At 34.9% G+C, this 13899-nt stretch overlaps 1 protein-coding gene across 2 annotated transcripts in view; it reads right to left on the reverse strand.

Annotated features, from left to right (window-relative positions):
• The window catches only part of FMN1 (formin 1), a 146109-nt gene that overhangs the window by 53073 nt on the left and 79137 nt on the right, over nucleotides 1-13899 (reverse strand). For both annotated transcript variants that reach the window (XM_005502448.3, XM_065064211.1), the window contains 4 exons: nucleotides 12142-12271; nucleotides 10544-10690; nucleotides 6965-7024; nucleotides 4704-4824 (listed from right to left, as the gene is read on the reverse strand). In XM_005502448.3, coding sequence (XP_005502505.2) covers nucleotides 4704-4824; nucleotides 6965-7024; nucleotides 10544-10690; nucleotides 12142-12271 — 458 coding nt within the window. The remainder of the gene's footprint in view (nucleotides 1-4703; nucleotides 4825-6964; nucleotides 7025-10543; nucleotides 10691-12141; nucleotides 12272-13899) is intronic.

Raw genomic sequence — 13899 nt, forward strand, 5'->3', positions numbered from 1 at the left:
GGTTTCAATTGGTTGAAAATATTTTAGAAAAAGGCCTTTGGTGCTGTCTTGAATACTATCCTCCTGTAATGACTAAACAGTCACTTTTTAATGACAAGTGTCTGTTGATCCAACAAATTAATTAGAAAGCTATCACTCAAACTGATAAAATATTCAGAATTTTCACAATATGATCCAGTAACCTTACTGTCTATAATACAAATCGAACAATAGACAAAACCTCTCAACACTGTAATGGTTGCCCTATAGCTAATTATTGCTTCATGATTATACTAAAACCCTATTCCACCATACAGACTCCAAGGCCATATTATGTTTGAACTAATATAATATTTCATCTGAATAAATCATAACACATTCAATTAGTTTCTCCACCTGTGGTTACACAGAAATCCAACAAAAGTAGAAAACATCCCAATTCAGTAACTGAAAACATCAATTAATCTCCAGAAAAAAAAAACAAAAACAAAAAAACATATATATATATATATATATACACATAGTTAATTAGTGGACATTTTGTTGCAAAAAACTTTAACTCACTTTGAAGACTCTTATGTGAACACACACATTTAAGAATTTTAGATTAAATTCTTGCAAATAATAGTGATTAAACTCTTCCTTGATAAAAATAGATGCTGTTCAGAATTTTAAATCAGGAGAGTTTCAGTCTTAAATGAGCACAAACTGATTATTTTTAATTTTTCCAGCTTCCCCTTTGTTCAATTTATAGTGACAATGACTGCAAGAACCAAGAATTGGTGACCCTCTTCAACCCATTTCTTATTTGTAAATTCTCTTCCATTCTTGTCTTTATTTTGTAACACATATCCACTTTGCAGTATAGTGTGACAACACAGAACTCCCTGAAGAAGCACTGCATGAGGGCAACGTAGTTGCGACAGTTTAGCCTGTTCTGGTCAGCCATGCTAAGAGGCAGGGCTAGTTAGCTACGATGCTGATACCAGTACAGCAGCACCGTGCTAGTCACATCCCATGCACTAGATATGTTTCTACAAAAAAGAAGATACGTATGTATATGAATATATATATATACACACATATTCATATCTGAAAAAGAAGATATATATTGTCATGCCGGTGTTTGAGAATGAAAATAAAAAGAAGCACTTGAAGAAGAGGCAGAGGAAGCCAGGTATGGTCAGCCTGGTGAACAGAAAGTTAACTGGGGATCTAGCTTTTCACTTCAACTATCTGGAGAACAGCTATAGAGAAGATGGGTCCAGACTCTTCTCAGATATGCACAGCTAAATTAAATGGAGCAAGTAATAAGTTTCAGGACAGGAAATTCTCACAACAGATACGGAAAACAGCAAATAATATCTCTACTGGTGTTCATGAAAGAGGGTGAAAGCAAAAGGTATGTGGATTTTCAATGGGATCGGAATGTTAAAATCTCACAGGAAATTTATTTAATTATGAGAAATAAAGATGTGCTCTTGAAAGAGTTGACCTTGGTTTCCATTTTTAACCATTCTATAAATATATTTGATTTTTCAGCTGTTAAGGTCAAGAATACTAAGAAGTTATAATGAACATTGCAGTAAATGATACAAGGAATCTAATATTGCTTTCTTTTGTGTAACGGAGCAGCATTTTAAAATTTTATTAAATGTATTGCAAAGAAGAGCAATGAATATGACAGATGGAAACCATCTACGGTGCAACTAATTTTGAATAATTAAGATTGTCCAACTTAGGAGAGAGATTAGCGAAAGGTTAATAGTAAAATTTATACAAGTCTAGCATACTTTGGCTTGCTTTCTAAAAATCTTCTTACGATTATACATTTCAAATATTCTGTGCTTATTTCAGAAGAATACCAGTCAAGAGGAATTGTCCAGACTAGAAGGGAAATCATGTTTTGTCCTAGGGAAAGGAAATGGAAATCTTACAATATTAAAACATTGATGCAAAGCAAGAACTTCTTTCCATAAATAAAAAGATTAACTGGAAAGCTAATACCTGTTAAACGAATACATTTATCTGCTTATGCTACTATGTAATATTTGAAAATCCTGGAAGTACACTGACTATACAGACTTGAAGTGAAAACCTGAGCTTAGAGAAAACGTTCCTTTTTCCTGTGATTTTAAAGTGGAACCAGATTTAACTCTAAAAAATTCATCTCACTATTTAATATTGCATTCTTTTGCACTTCTTTCCCCTGAAAAACCTATATTAAATGCATACTTCTGTTTGTCATTCTTTCTAACCTAAAAATGCTCATGATTTGAAAGTTTTATCTGAAATACATGTTAAAAACCTGTTGGATTAAGGTTCACCAAAAATTTGTTTGAATTTTTGAGCCGCACATTAGTCTAATTCCTTTAGAGTGAAGTTAGTCTGTCCCTTTAAAGTCTAACCTGAAAGGCTTCAAAATAGCAAATTGTATGGAACTCAATCTGTTTATCTGAAAAGGATGAAAGGGTTTGCGCTCCATCTAGATTTGAACTTTTGGTTCCACAGTGTCTAGGTATTTCAAACTAGAGGTCTACCCCATTAAGACACGCCACTCACGATCCATGATAGAAAGATAAATGAATGCCTTGATAAACTAGTAAAAAATATTTTAAAATACTAAATGACAACTATCATGAAAAGTGTCTATCAAAATTGACATTTCAAGCACAAGAGGTGATACTTATCTTTTTTAAATCATTCTGTATAAGTCACTAATGGGAACATTAGCTCATTCCATAATGACACACAAGAAACCCCCTTTTTCATTTCTTACCTTTGTCTCATCCCACTCCCAAGGTAATCTGTTTAAGACTACCTTAGCCAGCTAAGCTGTGAAATAAATCTGACGTACCAAATAACACAGGCAGCCCCAGTTAATATTGTTCAAATTATTTACATCTGAAGGGCCGTGCCTGTCTGGATAGCTGGGCCCGACGCTTCTCTGGACTTGGTTTCTTCTATTCACATCTGTTTCAGCTTTAGACTTTCACTGGTATTCTGCCAGCAGCCACAACTTTTTAATGACTACAATAAACTACAGAGACTCATCAAATCTTTGTTGTACGTGTTAAAATTATAACCTCTTCAATTAAAATTTTGATTTAAAAATAAACTACAACATTATCTGAAGAAAAAAAATTTAAAAGGGAATGTTTGATGGAGATCTACTTCAACAAAGAAACAATCACTCACATATATGAGAAGGTTATCACAGGAATGCTTGTTAGAATTCTCCTCCATATTTCTGAGTGATAAAATACCAATATCTGAAAACATTTCCACAACTTTTTTGTTTCAAATCTTTGCTGTCATTAACTTTATATGTTGATTTGTTTGGCTGGGTTTCAAATACATATTTACAAAGACTATGAAAACAAGCTCAACACAACAATTTCTCTAGATTTTCTATAAATACCTAAGAAAATTTCCTTTAGAAAATAGAAACCAGTGATTACTAGAAAACGGTAATTTTTATTTTAGGAGTCAGTTAAAGTTTAGCTTTTCCTACTTGCTGTCTGTGTCTTTGCAGTGTAGAATAAATATGATGTGAATGTCACAGCCTCAATGCAGATCCTGCAAGACTAAGATGCATGACAGCAGGACTACATGCTGAAAAAGTACAAGATCAAACACAGATCATGTTTCTGCACAAACTAGCTCAAAAGAGGGCAGGCCAAGGGGTTTACAGGGCCAAGCGATGAGAGGAGATAGAGCACTCACTTATGCCTGGGTTGAACAAACAACAACTGATACTTTCCTACCACTGTTAACCTTTGAAACTGTCCTAAAGATGGCAGTGACCTAATCCTGTAAGGATAAATTATTTTGTAACAGTTTTCACTGCCTTACACTGAAAATGTAAATTTAAAACAATCATCCTGTTCAACACTGATTCCAAAGGACTCTTCCATTTTAACACAGAGATGTAAATGTAAATGGAGAAGGTTTTATAGGCTTTTTAGCAGATTCTTGCCCTAAGTTCCATTTTCTACACAAAACTGCTTCAGTAAAAGTAGGAACTTTTCCGTAACAAAAAAGCAGGCTTAAAATATTCAGTCATCAATTGCTGGATTTATTTTAGAAAGTCATATGAAGCACAAAATAAAATTGAAACTGCTTGGAACACTTAGAGAGCAACCCTTCCTACTTTATTTCCACTCAGTACCTTGATTGATAGATGAGTTGGGTTTCTGAGCCCCTCTTTATAATAAACATTTTAAAATGTTTATTTTATGTCCCAGGGTGAAAATATTTTGAACTGGAGCTTTCCATTTCCCTTTGCTGTGCCTTGGCAAGCTGTGTTTTATTTCTACATTAATAGTATTCAGCTCTTTCTTGTAGCTGTTAAAATGTTGTTATACAAATACCAAGGAAAGTATTTATGTTATGGAACTAACAGATATCTACAGTTAAACATACAGTTCTGGAGAAGGCAAAGGAAAATTCACACATAACTAGAGAAAATTTCAGAAAGGTTTCTTTAGGGACCTCTTGATTATAAAAGGGAAAATAACTTTTCAGGATCTTTACTTTCATTTTATTGTCATGAGTTTGAATTTTCTTTTCTTTCTAATTTATGTAAGTAATTTGTGCCACAGTACAAAAACTCTAAATGAATCAACAGTATAAACCTAATTAGCAATAAGAAAACCTCATAAAGGTCACATTTTAAATGGCACTTTGTTGTTAGCAGAAAAAATGTGAAATTTCCCAGTTACCTTCTAGATCTCTCTTCAGTTTCCTTAAATCTTTTATTAGGTCTTCAAACTTAACTTGTGAGGCCTGGAAAAAGTCCTGTGGTTCTGGTAAAGGAAAAATACTCTTGTCTGTTCCTGCTTCCTAAACAAACAAACAAACAGACAGACCACTATGAAAATTGAATGCATTTGTAATGAAATAAATTACTTTTTTTGAACATGATCTATGAAATTATTATAAAACTGCAAAAAAGTAATACATTTTAAATCATTCTTGCTAAAACAACATATGTATCATTCAAGATTAAATCCTGACCATCCTGAGTGTTGAAACTTCCTTTTAGATGTTGTAAAGCAAACTGTGCTCAATTTAAACTATGAAACAGCATTGAGCTCACAACATTTCAGTTCATTTTATATCAATAAAGGTTTAGATAAGGGATTAGAACTTTCTTAAAAACAGATATCATGAATGTCTATTTTAATGTCACAAGTGATCTTATGCCAAAAGCTTGTGGTTTCGCTGTCTCTCAATTCATTAAATATACACACACTTTATAAGCATAAATTGAAAACAACATTTATATACTGCCTGAAGTATTTTATAGAGATAAAAATATACACTTGAAGGTTTATGTGGCTAAATAAACCACATGGGTTAATGTCTGTATGGAACTCCTAAGTGTATATCTTAATTTTAGCACAGTAAGAAAAAAATCAGAAGTGAAACAAAACAAAAAAACCTTACAAGTTTCAGAGCAATATCCCCAGTGGAAATTTAACAGGTAAAGTATGTAAATGGTATTAACATGACATTGGTGTGTATAAGCATACACTATGGAGTTTAAAATACTACCTGTGCACAGATTACAGTCTGTAATAAAGGAAAACTCATAGGTTGGAGAACTAACTTTTTTTTGTAAAAGGGGAAAAAAGAAAATATATGAAAATTCAGGGGGAAAAAAAGTATGGATGACATTTACACTGTGTGCATTTCCTCTCAAGGAAGATAAACTGTTTTGTTCTACAAAATTCCCTGAAGTAAAATTATAGTATGGTTGAAAGTTTGTAGAAACATTGAATATTTAAATAAATACATTAAAAAGCATTAGCTTAAACATTATTACAGAGCAGAAAATAATATATAAGTCAGTACCCTGAGAACTGAGAAATATTACAGGCTAGAAAAAGTTGCTTTTGTTATGAAGGTTTTTACAAGATGCGTTACTAAATGAAAGTAATGATGTTTTATTTCCCTGCCAAAGCAACAAAGAAGAAAAAAAAAAAAAGAAAAAAAGGAAAGAAAACAAGTATGGATTTAGACATCTGCTATTTTTTTAGTCTTCTCTACAGCTCAGTCCCAGGAGCTGTTCCACAGGCTCGTGGCATACAGACCCTCCAGTGTTAGAGATCATAGAATCATAAAATGGTTTGGGTTGGAAGGGGAGCTTTAAAGATCATCTAGTCCAAGCCCAGCAGCATGGGCAGGGAAATGTCTTTACTTACTTTAGTCCTCACTTACTTTAGTCTTACTCCTGGAAAAAATACTCATGACTACTAACTCATCAATTCAACATTCTTATGTAAGAATTAAGAAAAAAATATATATTTGTATTCAGACATAGGGCTGTGAAAAATTGCACTAGTCTTAGATTTGAAAATTAGGTATAGGCACCTTCTTAATCTCAAAAATAAGCAACTATGTACATTAAATCAATTAATAGCAACATTTTCATTTAAAAGACAATAGTTCAAATTTTCTACTAAAAAACTTTGGGTACTGCTAATACATGTCAAAAAGCCTCATAAATCGAACTCATTCAAAGCAACTCCCACATCTCTTCCTACGTTTTCAACCTCTTAACTTCTTTCCCATCAGCTGACTCCCCTATCTGAAAATACCAAGCTGTCCTTGCATTCTGTCATGAGACGGGAATCAGTGTTACCACATCAGAACAAGATTTACAATGTCACAGTTACCAGAAGGCAAGAAGGCAGGATTTGAGCAACCACCAGCCCCATCTGCAACAGTCACAGGCAGTTGCCTGCAGTGGTTAGGTCAACAGTTACTGTAAAATTTTCCAAAGCCTTATCATATAAACCTAGAGCAAATTTCAGACCTATTGAGGTCCATGACTGTTATAAGAAAGCAAAAGAAATGGATTTTATTTTTCCATCAGAGCTACTGTGTTTAGATTTTTAAAAAGCTAATGCAAACTCTTTTATAATCTCTTAAAGAAACCTACTTCTGGAGAGGCAGATACAGCAAACAAATCTTTTACCTTATCACAATGGCGCAGGTAATATATGACGACATAATCCACCAGATTAATACCATTATCCTAGGAAAAAATAAATATATTATTTTAAATACGTGCAATTGACACTGTTTCAAGTAAGTGAAAATTTACTCTATTTCAAAATAAATATAATATTGGTTTATATTGTGAGAAATCAGACTCACAATATCTTCAGCCCTAGCATTACTGACCAAAAAATCCTTATAACACGGACTTGATTATACCCCCACAGGACCTAGTGCTTCTTTCAGTTCTAAATACCAGGTAAGAAAACATGCAGTGGAAGAAGCTGACTCTGTATCATTTTTTAATAGCACATGGCATTACTGAAAAAATACTATTCCCTTGAATAGTAATATTAATTAATAAATTATTCTTGAATATAATATTAAATAAATATTACAGTCACCTCAGATCTATTAAGGTGAACTGAATTTCTTGATTCCTCTAGTCTAAATTCATCTATAACAAAGATTTGGAAGAGGCATAGATATTTTTCATATTTTACTCCAAATATAAAACCAGACAGCTTGTGCTTAACAAGTGTATTTCATGCCCAGCTGACTTATAAATATGGATATTAATACTCTCTTTGTGGAATCACCATTTCCATGTGCCTGCATACAACAACTGTACTCGACATCATTTTATGTTGTTACATGTCATTGGGTCAGCATAGGCCAGATGAAATAAAGGAAAAGTGTAAAACTGCAACTTATACATTACAAGGTATGGTTCACCAACATAAAAGAATCAAGATATAGAGAATTATATCTGGAATGTGTTTGAAGTTTTTTTGGAAGTGTTTTCATATTGTATATTGACAGGTATCAGGACAAACATTCGTATGTGAACAATATCTGACTTCCTCTACTGAGCTGCCTTGCCCATATTAGAGCCTGCACCACATTATGTTTTATTAATATCATACACCAGTAAAATTCTTAACTAAACAAGTCATTTCTGTCAAAATGCAGACAAAGCCACTCTGCTTGTATAACAGTTTTTGAAGACATTGCTAGGAGGTCATATGACAAAAATGAATTGAGGTGACTCATGAACATTTGATTGTACTTTTGCGGTAAAATACATTTGTTATTCCATGTTCTATATGCTAAACTATCAAACCTATTACTTTGGTTTAAAGACTATTTGCAGAAGACAGAACACAGAGATTTTGAAGTGGTGAGCTACATTAAAAAAAAAATCATCTCTATATCAAGTAACTTTCTAGGCTCCTGTGACAACAACTTTTATATGAAAAAAGAGATATTTCACATTGACTCTTTACCTTGGGTCCTGGAATTCAACTTACCTAGACATAATACTGTTTGCTGGCAATTCTCAAAAAAAGTATAATAAAGGGGCACAAGAAGGATACCTTAGTTTTCAAATATACGAGACACAGTCTTCTTCCTCGCAAATGCTGTCTCCCAATTACCTCTGAGGTTTCATATCTGTCTGTACCAGCTGGCCCCGTGGAGTTTTTATGCATTTTGGAGACTAGTCTAAACTAATAATATATTTATTTTGGCTACCAGAAAACTGTAAATACTGTAATTTTTTAGCTTGTCTTTTAGCTGTCTTATGCAATCATACTGTACATCTGTCCCTCCTTTTCATATCTCATAATTTTGGAACATGCTGGCTAAATTCAGACAAACTGGAAAGTCCCAGAGATAATTAAATTCTTACAAGTTTATGGTTAGATAGGAGAGCAAGACTAAAATTAGTACTTCTACTGAGAAAGTCAGGCAAAGTTAAGTTGTTTTGCGTTTTTCTTCATGGCAGCTGGTCAACCAATGAACACCTGAGTACTGGGAAACTTGCCCCGGTTTTAGATTAGCTGCAGCTTGTACTGTGTCTTGTCAATGGAACACGACTGGAAGAAAAGGGGTCATAGGGAAGACCTGAACTACTGCAGTGAAGAGGAAAGTAAGAATTAGAATCATAGAATCATTTATGTTGGAAAAGACATTTAAGACTGAGTCAAACTGTAAATCTAATACTGCCAAGTCCACCACTAACCCAAGTCCCTAAGCACCACATCTACATGTTTTTTAAATACCTCCAGGGATGGGGAATCAACCACTTCCCTGGGCAGCCTGTTCCAATGCTTGACATAATTTTCAGCGAAGAAGTTCTTCCTAGAATCCAACCTAAACCTCTAGAGACTGTTTCCCATTGTCCCATCACTTGTTACTTGGGAGAAGATGCTGACACCCACCTCACTACAATCTCCTTTCAGGTAGTTGTAGAGAGCGATAAGGTCTCCTCTCAGCCTCCTTTTCTCAAAGCTAAACAGCCCCAGTTCCATCAGCTGCTCCTCATCAGACTTGTGCTCCAGACCCCCCCACCAGCTTCACTGCTCTTCTTTAGACATGCTCCAGCATCTCAATGTCTTTAGGAGACAAGGGACTCAAATCCATTGGAAAAAATTTCATTAATACAGTTGCTCACTGAACAGTTCCTTAAATGTGTTTTTGCGTTTTGTTAATGATGGCATTCACAAGTAAAAAGCTCCCCAGATATACTGCTTTCTTGACATTGACTGTTTCAAAAACACATTCCTTCATATATGAAGCATAACTGGGAACAAAAGCTTAAAATCTATCTTTCTTACAGTTCAAGATGGCACTTTATGTAGGAAAAGAGGAAGAACATGAAAGAACAGTGGTGTTTTTTTTTCTCACCCTCCAAATCTGTACCAGTATCAGCAGAAAATACCTCCTATTCTTTGTTGTTTCATATATCCATGTGGTGTCTAGGTATGCTTTGGCAAAGAACAACTTTGAGCAGTATTTCCATTGCCTACATTGTCTAGCACCTCTTCCTCCAACCCGCTAAAGTAAGGAACAAAGTAATCTCATATCAAAAGGTGTTGAGAGTTTATTTGAGACTGACTTTGATCCTAGCATGACTAATCAAAAACGTGCTAGTGGTTCACAATTTTTGACACATAATTTACTGCCATCTATGAGAATTTTCTTGTGCATGCCATTCGGAATTCATGCTCTACATCCATTTAACTGCCAATTCAAAAAAATAGACCGAAAATATCTTGTTAGGTATGACACACCTCTTTGAAGAGGATTAAAATCCTTTATATTAAATTCCTTAGTGTATATGCCACACTCAACCTTTACTGATATTTTGGTTTTAAATCTGATTTAAAAAATATTTTTACTCACATAGAGCTACCTTAAGAGCAAGAAAATAGAATGGGGACATTCACTCAAGAAGACTTCAGCAGTCTGTGCTCTCTCACTTCTCTCTGACCTACTGTAATTAAGCCCCTACTAGTAAGAGAGACATAAAGAAGTTCTCACATAAGATAATTATCCTAATAATACTGAATAAGAGAAATTGGAGATTATGGAAATATGCATATGTGCAGGAGAAGGGGATGAAAAGTCGAGAGAAAAAAGTAAATTTCTGGTACAAAGCGCCATGTTCTTTCAAACAAGAAGTGTAAGAAATAAAAGATCAAATTTTGACAGATGATGGAACAAGAAAAGGTCAGTTGAGAAAAATTATCTTAAATTAAAAATTAGTACTTACTCTGCTTTTGACATCCTTTAGTTTGGGGAGTATTTCCAAACCAAATCCATCAGCTTGACCTCGGGTCCTATTTCCGCCATTCATATAATTTCCAAAAGCCAGAATCAAACCTAAAATTTCCTTTACACTTGTCATGTTCAGCAAAGCCTGGAAAATGGATACTAGTCTGTAACTTCCATTAGCACAAAAATTCTAATTGCTAATATAAAAAAAGCTTTTTTAATTTTCTTTTTGTAAGAGGCTTTGTTTCTTGTTTGTTTCTACCCCTGTAGGCAAGGGAAGCTAAAATCAAGCATTTCAGGGAAGCATTTATTAGACTATCTGCCTAAGATAACTATGTTTAATTTAACCATATGAGGCAAATTGTATGGCATCATAGAGTGTGTAGATGATAAAAAAGATTAGTGAAAGAAGATTATTAAACATTCTTAGTAGCCTTTAAAAATCTTACAGATGAGGCAGTTCGTCATGAATTTGCAGAATGCACAGTCAAATGGAGATGTGCTATTTTTGCTGCCACTAGGTTAGACTTGGACTGTCGCATTCAGTTTAATTCATGTTAGTAATTCACATTTCCAGATCCATACTTAATGTAGATATACCAGGGCTAAGGACTGAATTACTATGCCTCAAAACACATAAGAAATCTAGAAATACAGTGGAGAACTAATAAATTATTTTAATTTACGTATAAAGACACCTATCTTGTCAATTGAGAATCTGAGTCCCCAGGCCTAATTCTTAACTATGTAGCCTTATATTGGATAAATCAATTGTAGTATGAACTCCTCATAAGTAAACAGATGGCAATACCACTTTCCCTATCTTGTACAAAACTTGTTCCTCTTTTACGTCTCCTTTGGAAAGCAAACACTAAGTAACTATTTTTACTGTTAGAATATGCCAAGAAACCCAAAGGGGTAAAGCACGGGTATTCTGCAACAGCAAAGATAATCAAAAGCTAATCTTTAAATTTGGAAAACAAACAAACAAACACAACTTGACTTGGACAGGACACTAGGTCACTATTTAGTTTCTCTTTTAATTTGTATCTCATTCTACTTTTCATGTTTTATTTTTTCCAATCTCAAAATCTTGTATTTAGTCATTCATAGTATACAAATCTTAGGTAAAGATTTGTCAGGTATTAAAAAATTTGCTACGTCATGGCTAACAGAAAGCCATAGGTATCAGGGGAAAGTAATAAGCTAATGAACATGATAGGCATTTATTGCTGATGGCATTGACAGTGATACGTAAAAAAAAAGTTAGTTTGCAATGCCCTGTACTAAGCTGGTCTGACATTTCATTTACAGTTTACGGAGTTTATCTATTACCCTACTTAATGTACAAACAAATAAAAATCTGCCATTCAAACAGACATCAATTTTCCTATGTAGAACATAAGGCATCACACATAACTCACCTTCCCTCTTTCCTCCACCTTTTGATCTTATAAGCAGCTAAAAAAATTAATATAATTTTATTTTCCTGAAAAGTCAATAATCAGGCTTAAGCTTCATCACTTATGGCACAAAAAGAAGCACAAAGTCTCTGAACTATAATTATGTTTTTAGTTAGCTTTCATGGGGGCTTACCTTGGAAACACGAGTTATGATATCAACTTTCCGGTGTACTGCTGTTATCCCTTCAGAGAAAACTGACTGGAAGATAATACACTGAGCTCGTTCTGTGAAGTTGGGGATCTGAGATAACTCATATAAAAATCTGTGGAAAAACAGTATTAATGACTAGTTACACTTCTCATCTGTGAGGTACAAAATGGATCAAAACTGTAGTATAGTAAAATACACATATAATTTTTCCTACTTTGAATCAAATCTGACAATTTATAATTGTTATATTCTTTATGCTCAGTGTGTTGAAAAATCCTATTTATATAAAGGAAAAAGCAAGACATTAATCATTATCACATTAATCCATTAACCCGCTATCACAGCTGTATAGTAATTAAATAGAAAAATCATAAACCTAGATTTTAGGTTAAAAGAAAGAGAAGAGGGAAGGGAGAGGGGAAGGAAAGGAACAAGAGGAGAGGAAAGGTGAGGGAGAGGGAGAGGGGAGGGAGAGGGAGAGGGGAGGGGGAGGGAGAGGGAGAGGGAGAGGGAGAGGGAGAGGGAGAAGGAGAAGGGAGGGGAGGGGAGGGGAGGGGAGGGGAGGGGAGGGGAGGGGAGGGGAGGGGAGGGGAGGGGAGGGGAGGGGAGGGGAGGGGAGGGGAGGGGAGGGGAGGGGAGGGGAGGGGAGGGGAGGGGAGAGAGAGGAGAGGGAGAGGAGAGGGAGAGGAGAGGGAGAGGAGAGGGAGAGGAGAGGAGAGGAGAGGAGAGGAGAGGAGAGGAGAGGAGAGGAGAGGAGAGGAGAGGAGAGGAGAGGAGAGGAGAGGAGAGGAGAGGAGAGGAGAGGAGAGGAGAGGAGAGGAGAGGAGAGGAGAGGAGAGGAGAGGAGAGGAGAGGAGAGGAGAGGAGAGGAGAGGAGAGGAGAGGAGAGGAAAAAGAGGAAAAGAAAAGGAAAAGAAAAGGAAGAAAAGAAAGAAAAAAGAAAAAGAAGAAAAAAGAAAAAGGAAAAGGGAAAAGGAAAAGGGAAAAGGGAAGGGAAAAGGGAAGGGAAAAGGGCAGGGAAAAGGGCAGGGCAGGGCAGGGCAGGGCAGGGCAGGGCAGGAAAGGAAAGGAAAGGAAAGGAAAGGAAAGGAAAGGAAAGGAAAGGAAAGGAAAGGAAAGGAAAGGAAAGGAAAGGAAAGGAAAGGAAAGGAAAGGAAAGGAAAGGAAAGGAAAGGAAAGGAAAGAAAAGAAAAGAAAAGAAAAGAAAAGAAAAGAAAAGAAAAGAAAAGAAAAGAAAAGAAAAGAAAAGAAAAGAAAAGAAAAGAAAAGAAAAGAAAAGAAAAGAAAAGAAAAGAAAAGAAAAGAAAAGAAAAGAAAAGAAAAGAAAAGAAAAGAAAAGAAAAGAAAAGAAAAATATTTTAGTATTTAGTTCTAAAATACTTGCAGACTATATCTCTCTTCAGTCACTGTTATGCAAAGTACTAACTCTATATCTGTCCTCATATATACACTTTGCTTATGACCCTATTCCAGTATTCTTCCTTTAACTCTCTGGTAAATAAAAATAAATAGAAGCACACTCAACAGCTCCAGTTCACATATCACAAAATGAAAGCATCTCAAAGGCATGAGTAATTCTTCCCTTTTCTCTTCAATTTAAAATGTAAGAGCTTGGCTAAATAATACAAGAATATTCAGCATTTCTTATAATAACAGGGTTTGCATAACTTGCTTTGTAGGTTTTGAGTCTAGAATTTCAGAGATACATGTGTTTTCCTGAAATCCAGAAACAAGCTGTCT

Source organism: Columba livia, chromosome 5 (genome assembly GCF_036013475.1).
Source record: "Columba livia isolate bColLiv1 breed racing homer chromosome 5, bColLiv1.pat.W.v2, whole genome shotgun sequence".
In the NCBI taxonomy this organism is placed as follows: domain Eukaryota; kingdom Metazoa; phylum Chordata; class Aves; order Columbiformes; family Columbidae; genus Columba; species Columba livia.